At 48.3% G+C, this 15,575-nt stretch overlaps 1 protein-coding gene across 3 annotated transcripts; it reads right to left on the reverse strand.

Moving 5' to 3' along the window:
• On the reverse strand, positions 1 to 15,474 carry upf2 (UPF2 regulator of nonsense mediated mRNA decay). Of its 3 annotated transcripts, none has more exons than XM_086201670.1 (22): positions 15,350 to 15,474; positions 15,169 to 15,262; positions 13,998 to 14,366; positions 12,391 to 13,170; positions 12,155 to 12,315; positions 11,844 to 12,035; positions 11,610 to 11,759; positions 11,275 to 11,378; positions 11,036 to 11,121; positions 10,808 to 10,916; positions 10,555 to 10,668; positions 10,331 to 10,447; positions 9,617 to 10,006; positions 9,083 to 9,358; positions 7,931 to 8,114; positions 5,852 to 6,006; positions 5,436 to 5,540; positions 5,181 to 5,279; positions 4,848 to 5,021; positions 3,599 to 3,740; positions 2,838 to 2,958; positions 1 to 2,046 (listed from the first exon to the last, which is right to left on the reverse strand). In XM_086201670.1, the coding sequence occupies exons 2-22, from the start codon at positions 15,198 to 15,200 to the stop codon at positions 2,040 to 2,042; spliced, it is 3,867 nt and encodes a 1,288-aa protein (XP_086057796.1). In that variant the 5' UTR covers positions 15,201 to 15,262; positions 15,350 to 15,474; the 3' UTR covers positions 1 to 2,039. The 3 variants fall into 3 exon arrangements, with proteins under 3 accessions (XP_086057796.1, XP_086057794.1, XP_086057795.1); XM_086201668.1 differs by having other exon boundaries at positions 1 to 2,049; XM_086201669.1 differs by having other exon boundaries at positions 1 to 2,049; positions 15,169 to 15,422.
• Between the last annotated feature and the right edge of the window lie 101 nt (positions 15,475 to 15,575).

Raw genomic sequence — 15,575 nt, forward strand, 5'->3', positions numbered from 1 at the left:
TTTCAGACTGGGACGCCAGCCGTAGCCTTCTCACATTTATTGTGGTCATTTTTGAGGCAAACAACACAAAGCTGACAGGTACTTGTTTTTTTCCTCTGCTTCCAGGCGAACACCAGAGACTGTTGGAGACGGAGCAGGAAAGACCCCATGCAGCAGAAAACAGTATATTCATCCATCGACCAGCGCAACAGACAAAACTAATCTAAATTCTATTGGTGGTTAGTCATCACGGGGGAGACAGGCATTATCTGGTAGTCCAAAAAAACCTAAACAAAACAGAAGCTTTAAGCAGGTAACACGACACTTATCAAACCAAAGCAAGTGGAATATTGTCAAACTAACTACTCGTCACTCAGGATTGTGGCAGAGAGCAGGAGAGCAGCTGGAAAACATCTGTACAGGAACTTGGGTGAGCATCAGTCTGAGCAGCGCGTCACTGCTGGCGTTCAGACTCGTCGTCATCGCCACGGTCAGAAAACATGTCACTCTGGCTGACGTGACTCCAGCCACAATGTGGGAGGCGCTTCAGGGTGCGGAGCGTTCTGACTGTTGGAGGAACTGTTCTCGCCCCCCGTGCGGTTTAAGTGCTGCAGGAACGTGCATTCCAGATGGTTCAACTTTTTTTTTTTTTTTTTAACTGCCTTTTTGAATAGCGTTGCATTCATGGGACATGGGAATGTGTGGCTTGCCTGTGGCTTTACCATGCTAAAGCTGACGTCAGCGAGGTGGCTAACGCCATCGAGCTGCTGAGCGGGTAGCCGACCTCACTCACAGGTACTTTGATGAATTAACACATTACTGAACGTTCTGTAACTTGAAAGTTTGAAACAAAAAGGATGAATGTGTTTGCAGGGCATCTTTTAGGTTACTGCCTAGCTGATATTAGCTTTAGCATGCTAACACTACGTAATATTGCTTCTTCTTAAACACATAAAAGGTTGCTTCTGTGTATTAATCTTCTCCTGAGTTGGTCCACTGTCATCAGCGAGGAAACATCGTTGCTGCCCCCAAAACTGCCCGACGCAGTTTGATGACATCGCAGAAAAAAGGAAATAACCGTGTTTGGCGCCTCGCTGCTGTGTTGCTCCGCCTCCTGAGACTGGATTTAATCTGCTGAGGCTCTTCTCCGGTGAGGACTCTTCTTCGCTCCTGCTTCAGGTGTTTTCTGAGCAGAACCCTGACGGACGTGGGTGTGGGTTGGCCATGTACACAACTGCTGGTAGTCCCTGTACACCTCTGTTCTCAGCACAACACTGACACAGCGGCGTCACAGCGACCTCCATGTTCTATCACGTGCCTGAATGACTTCAGTGAATAAACCATAGATGTATGGGAACCCGAGAACCTCCACAGCGGGTAGTTCCTGTCCATAAAAACCTGTCTGGTAGGAGAATGGTGGTGTATGACAGCGGGACAACCATTTAAAAGTTTCATGAAGAAGAAGAAGAAGAAGGTCAACAACAAAGCAAAAACCAACAATGACACACTATTTAGAATCAGCAGCACGCCATCATCCATAGAATTCCTCTGAGTATATAAACATCCCCCTCCTGGTTGAGCCAACAGTCGACCAACACCAGCGTTCAAACCTCGCCGTCCCGCCCCCTCAGAGCGGAGTTACATCACAAAACTGATCATGTGTGCCTGTCCAAAAATCAAAAATCCATATCCATTGCGAGTCTCGTATAATTGTTGTCATTACTGAGTCACTGTTTCCTCCCGCTGGTGTGGCGGCGGGGCGCCGTCCTGCCTGTCTCGCCAAGACCGTTGTTTTTTTGTCATCTCCGGCAACAGACAAAAAAAGAAAGAGAGCCATCCGTCTGACCCCTGACCTCTGACCCCAGCTGCCGGGTTTGTCTCTGCTCCTCGGGCTCTGGGCCCCTCGGGAAGGTAAGAGTGTGTGTTCAGGTCAGGGGTGTGGTCTGTCCCGGCATCAGTGGGCGTCTGGAGGACTCGCTCCCTGTTAGACGGGCTTCCCTCCGATCCTCTCGCTCTTTCTTGTTCCTTCGCTCTCTGGCGCGCTCAGGGCCAGACTCCCATCAGCGTCTCCTGGAGGACAGAGCAGGACATTTACTGCAGAGCAGCCCAGCAACACCTCTCACTCATCCACGGATGCAGCGTTTCCACAAAGGCTCGTCTGCGTTTCCTTGCAGGACTACGTCCATGCAAGGAAACGCAGTTCTTCAAGGTTTGACAGAAACGCCCCTGATTGGCTCATCAAGTCTGTTTTTATCCACCTCATCCTGTGGAATATCTGAATGGAACACAACAGAAATGGAGGTTTCCCACCAAAGAGTGAATGAAACACGGCAAAGGAGAGCAGATGAGGTGTTGGAATCAAGCCCATGGCGGCGTCTTAACCCCGCCTACCTTAGCCAGGTCCTGAGACCGGCGGCCACATAAATTGATGTGCTTTTGTGTTTCCTGGTCCTCAAATCGAGGGAGATTCATGCCTGGAGGAATTATGAGTTGTGTTCTCATCCCACTTCACCGAAGCAGAAGCACACGGTGCTCTTGATGCTGACCAACTACAAGCTTCAAGTCAACTTTACGTTCTGCGCTTTCAAAGAATCGTCCCTGAACCCTCGGAACAGTGGGACGCAGCTCGTGTGTTCCTGACGCTTGAACGAGATCACGCTCAGGTCTCGCTCCAGCAGTTCTAGTCTGCTTGGTGACATAACTTTGGCTCCTCCTCGTCTTTCCTGTCTCGTCTGTCCTGCTCGTCTCGCTTTTCACGTCATTCATTTTGTACCGGGATGACATAATGAGCCCTTTCTCTCATGCCGTTCCCTCTGTGGTCTGCTGATCGCCAACCTGCCAACGACCTGAGGTCTCACCTTCCTCCAGTCTTAAAGATGAGGTCGGCGTTGGGGGCACCTTTTGGGTGCTGGTAGCGTGGCCGGCGCTCTCGGTTGGTGTTGGCAGGAGCCGGACGCTGAGCCAGGGACTGCATCATCTCTGTGGGAGGGAGAGTGGTTTCATCAGACACGTTACTGGAGAGTCTAGTGATGCGTTGAGCGGATCTGCCTTCAAGGTTAACGGTGTCTACGCCCCGTTCTGCACCCCAAAACCAGGTTCTGGTGAAAGTCAGCGTCACAGATGTTGGGAATCCTGCTAACAGACACACAAACTCCACAGAAAACAAACGTTGACACTCACAGAGAGAGGATTCCACCGATCAATCGGCTGATCAGTCACAAACATGACAGGTAAGCAGGCCCCACTCATATGGAAAACTGGGGGCTGATTGAGATGTTATGGAGTAAATTCTTCTTTTTATGGATTCATTTACTACATAAAAGCAGAAACACATCTTTTTTTGTAATAATTCCTCAAATATGTTTTAACACTGAAAATGTACTGAGGGTAGAACATGTCACCATTTCAAAAAGGTACTGGCACTGCAAAGATGCAGAGTGCCTGGAAACAAGATATCATAACTTTCTCAAGAGGCTCAGCACTTAGAAGAAGTTAGCTGCATGGAGCTAGCGATTAGCTTAGCTTAGCTTTAACTAGGATGTGCTCTCAGTGGGTTAGCTGCTATGGATTCAAACTCTTGAGAACATTGAAGTTCTTGTGGAGGTCTGAGAACTCCTACCCTGGTAGTCCTCCTGTTCCTGCCTCTCGTTGATGTCCAGGGTCAGTTTCTTCATCCTCATGCGTTCCTCTTGCTCGGCCTGCTGCTGGTTGAAGTGGTTCGCCGCCAGGTGGGACGACAGGGGCACGTTCAAGATCTTGTACTGTTGAACACAAAACACACGTTGGTAGGATAATGTGCAGAAGCTGAAAGATGCAGAGCCTGAGTTTGCTTGAATGCCCTTCGTGTGTGTGTGAGAGAGGGGGAGGGGGGTGTACGCAGTCATCCCCACAAAGCAATAGTATGTACAGTCAACAAACACACACACACAGGATGCTTTTATTCAGTTTGTGTTTACGGTGGCAGGAAGAAAAATGGCGTTTCCTGATCTGCGAGCATATTCTGTTCTCTCCAGCTTCTCGTAGGGTTTTTTCTTCGTTGTCTCAACAGACTGAGCGCTCTATTAAAGCTCGGTGGGATAGCTGGACACACCCTACAGTACAAGAGCCCGTCTCTGCCCTCAAACCACACATTCCACCGCTGCAGTTTGCCTAAATACACACACACACACACACACACACACACACACACACACACACACACACACGAGTTGAGAGTCAATATTGTTTCTGGGCTTGGACGGAGTGTGTGAGTGTGTTTCATTCAGTTCCTCCTTGACTCCTGGCTGTTTGCTCAGCATCTACACACGCTTACTGTAAGACTGTAGTACTCATGTTTCTGTGGGTATTTCTGGACCTTGGTGACCCAGTAACACTCCTGGGTCCCTTAGGTCTTCTTCAGGGTTCATTTTGCCATGTATGAACTCAAAACGGCCGGTCTGGACCGAGCTGTTCCCCCGTTCTGACTGTTGCTTGAGCACAGCTGCTGATTCAGCACTGTGAACAGTGAGGCCACAATAGTTGGGACTGTTCTCATATTGAGGGAGAACAAGAAGAACTCAGGAGGCAGACTCGGCTTAAAGGGCAACTGTTACCATCACCGTCCATCTATTTAAGAGCTAGTTTGTTTTTCACATCTGCAAAGCAGGTCATGTGACCACTGGTGCGTGTGTGTTAGCGAGAAACATCAAGAACCAGCAGTAGATCTTTAATATTCAAGGAACAAGTGATGAACTTGTCCAGCTGATCTGAATCAAACCCTGAACGCTGACCCGGCCGTTGCCAGGATGGAGCTCGACGACGGCAGACTTCCGAGGGTGGAGACCTGTCATGTCTGGTACCGTGTGGCCCCTCGGTGAGCAAGTGTTTACCTGCTGCTTGTTGCCTTTGCGCGTGAGCATGACGAACTGCATGGTGTCAGAGATGTCGGCGTCGGCCTCCCCGATGCACTGCGGCCCCGAGCCTCCCTTCTTCAGCTGACTCTTCAACTGCAGAGGAATGGCGACGTCCAGCTGGTGAACCTTCACCGTCTCGCCGCTACGCTGCTGCAACCACCGAAAACACACGTATCAAGAATACAGCGGGTCTGTCTGCCATGTTGAGGTCTCGCGGTCCTCAAGCTGAGCTCCAGGAGGACTCACACAGCTCAGACCTTCCCTGCACGAGTTTACACCAGCAGCAGACGGACGAGCAGTTCATCATACCTGCAGGTTCTCCAGCATCATCTTATCCAGAGCCTGGATGAAGTCCTCGTCCTCCGCACAGGCCACATGCTTCAGCCCTCCACCGCGGATGGTCACCTCCTACACACCACAGCAGACCAGACTTTAACTCATCACCTTACAGTCCAAACGTCTGAGTGGCAGCGTTCAAGTTGAACTCATTTCTGGAGTTAGAGTAGGTTGATCTCTTTGGTAGCGGAACCTCTAACTATCTCCCACCTCCAGCTCTGATCTTACATTGTTCTCCTCATCGGTCTCGTTCTCTTTGTTGGAGTCGGTCAGGTAGTCCGTGTTCTCTTCATCCTCTTCCTCTCTCTCCTCCTCTTCGTTGTCAGACCCTTCCTGTGGAGATAAAACCAAACAAAATACTGAACCACAGCTTGTTAACTGACTGGGAATCCGATCAGATGAACACGATTCAGGGTTTGACCTTTTCACGGACTGGTTTTACATCCAGATTCATCTGTGAAGGAATTTGTGACTTCAGTCTGAAAGGTGCTGAATGAGTAACATCCCCTTCCCCTGCCTCAACTCCACACTAAAAGAATGTTCCCAAAGTCACCAAACAATGTAACAATCAGAATATCTGCTGCCGAGTTGTCTCTTGGGTGGCAGGACTCAGGGTGTTCAACCATGACAGCAGAAGAACTCACGTCCTCTTCCTGTTCGTTCATTTCGCTCTCGTTGCCCGACTGCTCCTCAGTCTCGGCACCTCCTTCCTCATCATCTTCACCGTCGTCGTCTTCCTCGTCCAAGCCTTCCCCTTCACTCATGGCACTGGAGCGCCCGTCCTTCTCCATGGCCAGACCTTTGACATGAGGAGAGGTCGGTAAACTAGTCTCTAATGCAATCAGATGACACACAAGCAGGAGTTCTAGCTGACACACTGGAGACGTGGGCTACACATCAGGGAGTGCACGTTTGTTCTGGCTGCTTCTGAGCCTCAGGGCTGCAAAAAATGGGATGAATCAATCAGGATTTGCTCATTTGTTTGTCATTTATGAAAAATGGTTTGGACTGTTGGCTGGACTAAAGAACTGATTCCACCGCGTCACTTTGAGCTCTGGAAAAATCCTCACTGTCTTGACATTTTAAAGGCCATCCTATTAATTGAAGAATCATGAAAATAAGACGCACCTCCTAATGAGCACCTTTACCTGGAACCCAACCCCAGAAAACTCAATTCAATGAAAGTCCCAGTCATAAATAGATGGAGTTATCATTTAATTAGGCTGTTTTCTGGGATTCCGGCTGACTGGTGACAGAGACGGTTCATTTTCCGAGCCTAATAATACGAGCGAAGGTGAGAGCAGAGGAATGGAGTCAGGCTGGCCGAGTGAAGCTGAGGATCCGGTCCCGTGTGACTCAGCGGCTGAAGAATGACTGATGCTGCTTCAAGAATGAAAACTCCCACAATAGCTGCACTGTTCAGGGGCCTCCATTACCCTCATCAATCACCCCCCCCCCCCCACACACACACACACACACGCACACACACACACACACAGAAGAGAAAGGGGCAGCCACTGTTAGGTGCCTTGCTCAAGGGCACTTGACTGTCGAGGGAAGATAAAGTAGTGTTCTTTCTTATCTTTCCCTCCAACATCTTTCCTGCCCTTCCAGAGATCCAACCAGGAGCTTTTATTTGCTCTTAAATATTCATACACTGTTGCACTGGTACGAGTACTTCAGTCTGGCCTGGCCTCCAGCCAGCCACTGTCTGGGTGGAGGGTGGAGCCGGTGGTTTACATTTTTCTGCGCACATTCCAAGAAGTCAACACCTTGAAACTTTTCAACAAAGCCCAGGTGGCTGCTGTGATATCAGGCAGCAGGCTGAGATACACTTGCAACACAACAGTTTCCTTCTTCCTCCCTCTCTCTCTCTCTCTCACCCTGCTCACTTTATCTCTTCCCAAATATTCCCACGCCACCCCGAAGCAGCTCAGGTCGGCTGTACGGATTTGACTATTGTGTATTAGAAGCAGATTAGCACTCAAGAGTCCACAGCCGAGCCAAGGTGACCTCAGCTAAACCCAACGCTGCAAGAGCTCATTCCTCTTCCAAGGTGAACTTTGACCCCCGACTCAATGGTACTAGGATCCTAATCAAAGCTGCAGGCAGCAATGAGAGGACCCTCACATCCACGCACACGTGGCAGTGTGTCGGCTCCACAGAGCAAGACGCAGACACCTGGTCGTATTTGAGTTTTGCAGGAAGAAGCAGACTTCTGCCGAAGCAGACCTCCAGCGTAGAAGTGTGGAGGAACTCGATTCCCAGCTGCAAGATCCAAACAAGTTGAAAATCTTACTGCCAATAATGGTGGCAATAATGGAAACTGATCTTTTCTGGCCTGAAAAGATCCACTTACTACGATTTTATCTGGACTAATTTGTTGGCAGGCTGATGAAAAGTCCATTTTAGTCCATCACAGTAAATCAACTTTTTGTGAGTCCACTTTTGGGAGTACACGCCCCTGTACGAGTATGCGGCCCTGTAACGTGTTTTCCTTCGCGTGTTTGATGAGGCAAGTGGACCTGACGTCTACAGCCATGTGAGGAAGTGGGATCCTCCTCCACCACACCGGGGAATGCTGCTCGGCCGGGACGACAGAGAGCAGCTCGACCAGCGTGACGGGCTGCTACACAAACATCCGTCACACGCGTGCTAATTACATGGAGGTTACAGACAGCTGCCCGTCATCTGTATACAAGCACACGTTGTGTCAGGCGTACCTAGCTTGACGAGCACCTCCCTCTCCAAGTCAGTGACCTGCTTGGTGGCCTCGTCCAGAGAACAGCTGAGCCTCATCTTGGGCCTGAGCAGCTCCAGGGTGTCACTGATCATGTAGTCAATGTCGATGGGGAACGGGTGATCCTTCGTCCACACGTCCACGCTCTTCTTCCACCAGATGTACCGCTGCGCGCGCGCGCACACACACACACACACACACACACACACACACACACACACACACACGTCACAAACATTTTCTGGCACTAGGGCCCCCCAGTGGTGGTACCAAAAACTCCTCATATCAATGTAACAGCCAATGTAAAGGCTCAATCTGGTGTTGTTCTCCAAGTTGGTGACTGAAACAAACAATATTTTCTCTTTGTCCAATGATGCTCGTCATCCAGCTGTCTCAGACGTATCCATGGTCCTCAGTGTTGCTCTGAGTAGCAGGTTCCTACACTATCATCATTCATTTTGACTAACACACACAATTCAGAAACTTCCAGGTACAGGTTCCAGGAAACAGCCCAGGTCGATCACTGACTGATGGAAGCTCAAATTCACTGGTGGTATAAACCACAGAACAGCAACATTAGCATTTCTATGTCATCTTTCGTGTCACTGGGAGGCATAAATCCTTTAGTGTCAGGTGGTAAACCAGTGACAAACAACATGCTATTTTTGATATCCACACATTTGATTGAGACAATGCTGCATTTTCCACTGGTTTTGTTTTTAATCAAAGTGCCCTGAGCTTGACCTGGATGCCGTGATCTGTTCTGAGGAGCTCCAGTCAGAGGAACTTGACTTTGGAGGCCAAACATAAGCAGGGTATGGATTAACGACTCTGAGTGTGCTCTGGTTTTGGGACCTTACGGTTTGCCGTACTCTATTACGTACCGGGCTGTGACGTGACGTCGTCTGTGTGATAAAGGATCTGCTTTGATTTCACCATCTTAAAACTTTATTGTCTTCCTTCAGAATCAACGGATTGAGAGCCACACAGTATTAAGAGCTGGGCGACTACATTTCTGAATTTATGCCAATAACATAAAATGAGAATATCAGCAGGAGTGTCTTTGAAAAGACCTGCATAAAATTAAGTTAGAATGAGAGAAACTAAGGATCCAGAGTTGGAGGAGCAGACTTGCCTGGAAATAGATGAGGAAACAGTCGAGCTTCCTCTTGCTGGAGCCTCGGTCAAAGTACTGACCGCAGGTATCCAGCAAGGTGCAGACCAGCCGGATGCGGAACAGGTGCTCCGGGGGGTCCAACGAGCTGGGGCTCCCGTCCTGATTGACCCCGAAGGAGATGAAGGAGAAGAGGGTGCGGAAGATGACGGCTGATTCCACCATGCGGTAGTTGTAGAGCTCGCCCAGGAACTTGGCACTGCTGATCCTCCGCTGGTTGAACTTGGGCTGGTTGACCTGGGAACAGACACGGGATATTTCAGATGATGGAATTAAAACTGAAGCATAAACATGTCAAAAGTATCATTTAATTTCTTTTTAAAATCTAAATCTGCAAAATGAGCACTGGCAGCGTGACTTGACCTTCATGGGAATTCATCAAATTTCAATGATGAAATTCAAAAACTAATTCAAAGGATTTGGGGGGGGTTTGGCCAGATACAATTGCCTGTGACAGACATGTTTGATGTTTCTATGTTTTTCTTCTCTCGTTACCTCCATGCCCAGGCGGATGTCCTCCAGGACTCCATCCACCACATGGATGCCCACATCCTCCTGGTAGGCCACCAGGCCAGCTAGCAGGTTAGCGACACAATGGATGCTGTTGTACTTGACGTTCCAGATGTTGACCATGCAGCAGATCAGGTAGCTCTTGACCTCCGGGTCCTGCCAGGGCAGCTTGCGCATCTGCTTCAGCACCTTCTCTGTGGTGACTTTGGACAGGTCCTTGTAGAGCAGCTTGCGGATGTACTCCTGCAGGGGTGGTCTCTTCTTCTTCACCGTCTTCTCCATGGGCGGGGGGTTGCAGTAGTAGTAGGCGTTCTCCACCATCGTTACGTAGCGGGCGTCCAAATGCTGTGCCTGCTTTTTGCGCATCATTTGCTCCTGAAGTGCAGATGAGAGAGAATATCAGCTACAACCACAAATATTAATCAATTACCAGTCTGTCAAATGTCATCATAAAGGCAAGCCTAAAGACCAGTACCACATACGCCTCTGCTACTGGCTGAAGATGTCCATGGCATCGCAGTTGATAGCAAATAATTCACTGGCCCAGACACGGGACCCTGCTTCTCCCTCATATTACAGCCAGGAAACCAAAACTTCTTTTCGCAGCTCTAAAACAGAAGCCTAAAACTATAGAGGGAGTTGTGCTGTGCTTCCTCTGACTGTCGTAGAACAGAAGGCAGCTGATGATGACGCACTGACCAGGAGGACGCTGGTGCGCAGGTGAGAGTCAGGCGACCTGAAAAGGAAGCGTCCACAGGTCTCCAGCAGGGTGCAGGCCATCTCTACATGGTGATGGGTGAAATCAGACAGCAGCATCTGTTGGGATGGACACACACACACATACACACTTTAGCAGCGCTCTTCTTTCCTCTCCTGTTGAAACACTCCCTCTGATCGGCCTCAGATTAAGATGCTTCTTCTACCTTGAGACAGTGAAGCGTGTCTGTTTTTGAGAACATCTTGAACTTGGCCAGTTCCCCGATGAATCGAACGGTTTTATTTTTGGTTTCTATGTTGATCTGGTCCTTCTTACGAATCTGCAACACAGATTTCATTTGAAATGAGGGTTCCGAACAAAGCTGAAGCATCAATCTTAGAACATATGAAAATGTATTCTATGATATCAGTATTGGCTACAAGAATCCTTTCTTGTTCAGGCTCTAAAAGAGGACCTACATGAAACCTGAAGTCTCCCTTCAGCATGGAGCAGAGGTCTTCAGCCACATCTGACATGCAGGGATGAAGAGTTGCCACCAGGCGAGAGTAGAAAGGCAGTAGATCCAACCTGCAAAGAAAAGAGTCGGCATTTGTATGTTTACATGTGTATGTACTATAGCAAGATTTCAATAAATGTGGCAAAAGAATGTAGGAAGAGACTTTAGTTGATGGGTAACGTAGCTTTACCTCTGTCTGGGGACAGTGAAGAGGGCTCGGACCAGCTTCCTCCTGTTGGATTTCGTGTTCATGTTCATGCAGAAGTCCATGGCAGCCTGCAGGAGTCAACACAGTGCTCAGCAGGGGTCAGGGGTCACGCCAGCGGCTCTGCCACTCTTTCATTCTGTTTCTATCAAACACTCTCTACACAGAGCACAATGGTTTGTATGAAAGCAGTGCGGAGCTGCTGCCGGCCCATCCCTCATCACCTTGTCAATCAGATCTCTGTTGACACAGTTGGGGAGCTGCTGGATGAAGGCGTCCACGATCAGCTTCAGGTGGGATCCAGTGTTGGCCTCCTCGTCCTCTTGTTCTACAGATATTATGGAAATGCATTTAGAACAAAATATGCACTGCAAAAAATAACAGTAATAAAACTTTCAACTTTCAAGTACTTTTATTTAATCTTATCTGATTAAAATAATTCAAACGGGTGCTGCGTGTCCAGTGCTACATTCCTTGGTGTGAGGAAAGTGAAGCTTGCGCAGAGACGAGAGGAGCATGTGCATGAACAGCTTACATCAGAGGCGCTGGTCATGCTCACCTTGCTCATCCATCAGTTTCTTGGCCAGTTCCTCGTTCTCAGCCTCGTCCGGTCCCTCCAGTTCAAGAGGCTCATCTGTGATATCCAGAGCCTCCAACTCCAACTCCAGCTCCTCTGTGGTGGTGGCTCCTTCCTTCCCCTCTCGGCCATCTGACCAAACATCAGCAGCCAGCCAGTCAGAATGAACCTGTGTGAATATCCTTCTCTGACTGCCTGTGGATTTACCAAACTTACCTTTGGCGTCATCCTTGTCTCTGCCCTGGCTGGCCTTCTCGTTGTCCTTGAAGAGGATGGCAGGGACGAATGCCTTCAGGTCTACCAGGTTCTCATAGAAGTTGCGAGCATCTTCATCTTCCCAGATCCCTCCCTCCAGGTCATAGTCTCCAGGCTTCCCAGGGGTGAAAATATCGATGCCAGGGCCGTGCTCTGAGAGAGCAGACGAATAAAGTGAGTGACACACACCTTCACAGCACTGGATTAGCGTATATCTGAAATGGAAACATGTTTTAAATTCAACTCCAATTCTATTGAGGAGAATGACACACCCTCCTGCACAGTCTTGTCCTGAGGTAACTCGGGCATGTTTTCATCCAGCAGATCAGCCAGTGACTGAGTGTTGGCCAGTAGCTTCTGGTAGGACGTGGCGAACTCCTCATACTGCTTGTGCCGGTCCTCACTCAGCTCCCCTTTGGAATGTAGGATACGCCTGAGGAGGACAAACAGGAGGGGGTGACCACTGCGCTCTCTAGCAAAAAAAGCTGAACCCGGCTGTGGCACCCACCTGTTCTGCCTCTCAATGTTCTGCAGTTCTCGGTGGTCCTTCTTCAGGTGTTTGGTGAGTGACGTGAAGTACTCCCGTAGAAGGTTCTGGAAGGGCTGCTGCTTCTCTGTGCTGATGATCTCACTCGGTGGGAAAGCCAAGCCAAACTTCTCAGCAGCCAGTTTAACCTTGCGAGGCACCAGACCGGCGATGTCGTCACCACAGTGCTTACAGAAGCTGATCACCACTGACACGTGGGTGTGTGTCTCCCGGTCAGTCCCGATGATGTTCTTCAACTGCTCGTATATGAGTGAAAGGCCCTCTTTGTCAGTGAAGAGGCCAACAATGGTCAGCTCGGCAATGAAGCGCAGGTCTGTGCGCAGCTTGCTCACATTGGGCGCCTTGTCTTCCTTTCTCGCTTCAAAGTGCTTCTTCCACGCCTGGAGGAGTAATGGAGCGAACTCGGCGTAGCGCTGGTGGAAGAGGGAGCAGAGGTGGACAGCGCAGCCTACGTCAGAGATCTTCAGCTTGGCCTCCACAACAGAGCTGACGGCCTCCCCGATATACTTGCTGAGGTTCAGTGAGGCAAAGTCGTTGGAAAGAGAGTCTCGCTGCTGCTCAGTCAGAGTGCGAAGCTTCTTGACAAACGCGGTGTTCTTTTTAAGGCTGGAGTCCAGTCGGCTGAAGAAAGCCTCTTCGGGCCGACCCTCGTGGGCATTCTGGTTCTTACTGCGCAGTTCCTTCCTGCACTGATGACGCTCCCAGGCCTCCTGGTGCAGCTGATGCCCCTCCTCCTTTTCCCTGCAGACATCAGGGGAGACACATGATGACAGCAACACAACAATGCGAGGGTACATGGGTTGCGCTTCGTTTGCGTGAGGGTTACCCTCAAGGTTAACAGGTTCTTTGGATGTTTAAAATATATTTTAAGAGGAAACATTTTAGGTCCTGGTCTGTCCAGTCATAGTTGTGATTTTCAAATATTCTCAAAAATGTATGTATTTATTTATTGGTATTATTTCATACCAATAGTTAATTTTTTCAATAAATATAGACTTTTACAAGCAAAAACACTGGATCAAAATATCAATATTGTGGTTGAGGTCATAGCGTATTTGGATTTGAGACAGTTTTTAACTTCTATGACGCCAAATCACAACAAAGACTTTATCCCATGACACTTCAGGAGTAAAGCAAGTTGATTAGCACAGTCTTCAATTTAGTTTTGTTTGAAGAGGTCCAATAAGTCCCCTGCCCCAGCCAGTTGTCTCACTCTTTTTATACGCCAATTGATTGGATAGATGGAGCAACACAGACCCTGGGTCCCACGGTTCCACCTGCTGAACGGCAGTATTTCATCGAGGCTCTTACCAGGGCTTGTTCATCGCTAAAACATAGCCGATAAGATGAGATCACAAAAGGTGCTAGTGTATGCAAGAGAGTGCTGGGTTTGAACGTGATGTGATAATCAACTCAAAAAATTTCAAATTGCTTCATATCTTTGTTATGTTAACCTCACCAAATCTGACACATCTGTGTACGTCAGAGTTATGAATACGACAAAAAGTCTGACGAGGATCAACAGTAAACAAAACTTCAACGGGGCTGCCAGGCTACTGATGGCTTACTTCAGGAGAGCGGCCTCCTCCTCACGCTGTCTTTTGGCCTCCTCCTCTTGGATCTTCTTCTCTTGCTCCTCATGCTGTCTCTTCACCTCCTCGTCCTTCTGCTTTTGCTCCTCCTCAGCTTTCTGTTTCTCCTCCTCTTTCTTCCGTCGCTCCTTTTCCTCTTTCTTCTTCTTCTCCTCCTCGAGCCGCTTCCTCTTCTCCTCTTTCCCACCGTCTTTTTTGCCACTCATTTTGACCTCATCTTTGACTTTGTCTCGGGCAGCTGTCAGTTTTCTGTCACCGTCTCTGTCCTTCTCTTTTTCCTTGGCAGTGATGGAACAAACGTCTTTCTCATCCATGCTTACTGACCGCTTGCGTTCAGCAGGCATACTAAGAGACAAGGTGAGAAAGGTTGCTTGACAACACTTCCTAATAAGTTCAAGGTATTTCCACTAACTTTAAACTGTCTAAGAATGGTCCACTTTGTGGTCCATCTGCAGTGCAGTAGGTTAAACCTACACTTCTGACTCCCAACATAGAGAAATTTAGTGAACAGAAAAGCCTAATATCTTAATATTGTATTATATAATATTACAGAGAACATATGAAACTGATCTATCAGTCACTTCCATATTTTACCAATAATAAACAGGAGTTAATTCTACACCCTGCCTGTTCGGTTATGGAAAAAACAATAGTTATCTTTTTTCCAAAGACATTTTGTAGACCTACACAGCATTAACTGATCAAATAAAATCATTGACAGCAGCCCCGTATCCACCCACGCAGCAGCTTCCTTGCATATACCCTTCGTTAGCCACCTAGCCTTAGCAATGCTTTCGTTAGAATAGCTTGAGTTATCATTTCCCTCCTCTGTGGCAAAACGTAAAGTATAACATTACTTTTACTAAAACGGGAGGTAAGTTAGCAGTGCATGCTGAGAAGCTGGAGCGTTTCACATGAACATCTCCACACAAACTCATGACAAATTCACAATTAGCACAGGCTAACTCGTTTAGCTAGGCCACTTGAATGGACGCACTGATGTAAACAAACAGATTTGACAGCGTGTAACGAGCAGCTAGCGTGTCACAGGTCACGACCGCGTACGCTTAAAATACTTCTTTATTTGAATCCATGCGCGGCCGTGACCGTTTTTGTGCAAATAATCATTTAGAATGCAAAGATTTACCTGCTAATGTGAGCAAAACAAACATCGGTCATCGGCGTCGATATCCGTGAGAGCCTTCGAAGGACCCCGACATTTTGGTTCCTCAAAATTCCGCCTAACGAGAAATAGCATTATTCATTGACTTTAAGTGACATGTTTGGCACGGAATTGTCGTGTGCGTATTGTGTTTATTTTAACATACCACTATGTTTTTAACCAGCAAACCGTTTTTAATCTCGTAAACTATAACGATGCTACATCCACAGGCGATGATTGTGGTCTTCAAAAATGGTGTCAGCTCGAGTGCGTGTGAGTCGGTTTATCTTGCCGCTTGGGGCAGCGCAACAAGCTGCACAAATCTCTCTAATGGACTATTTTTAAATAATTTTTAAAAATAACTTTTATTTTCATATAAATGCCAATCATGC

The sequence above is a fragment of the Aulostomus chinensis genome, chromosome 4 (assembly GCF_037954235.1).
Source record: "Aulostomus chinensis isolate RoL2024-O1b breed Wild chromosome 4, RoL_Achi_v1.0, whole genome shotgun sequence".
NCBI classification, from domain to species: Eukaryota; Metazoa; Chordata; class Actinopteri; order Syngnathiformes; family Aulostomidae; genus Aulostomus; species Aulostomus chinensis.

Bases quoted from the DNA above. Each gene is read 5' to 3' on its own strand.
- upf2 (XM_086201668.1), bottom strand. From the start codon at position 15,200: ATGACCGATGTTTGTTTTGCTCACATTAGCAG. The intron at 11,760-11,843 runs GTAAGTTTGGTA...ATGTTTGGTCAG, and splicing joins AGACAAGGATGACGCCAAAG to ATGGCCGAGAGGGGAAGGAA. The intron at 10,448-10,554 runs GTAGAAGAAGCA...CCATCCCAACAG, and splicing joins ACACGCTTCACTGTCTCAAG to ATGCTGCTGTCTGATTTCAC.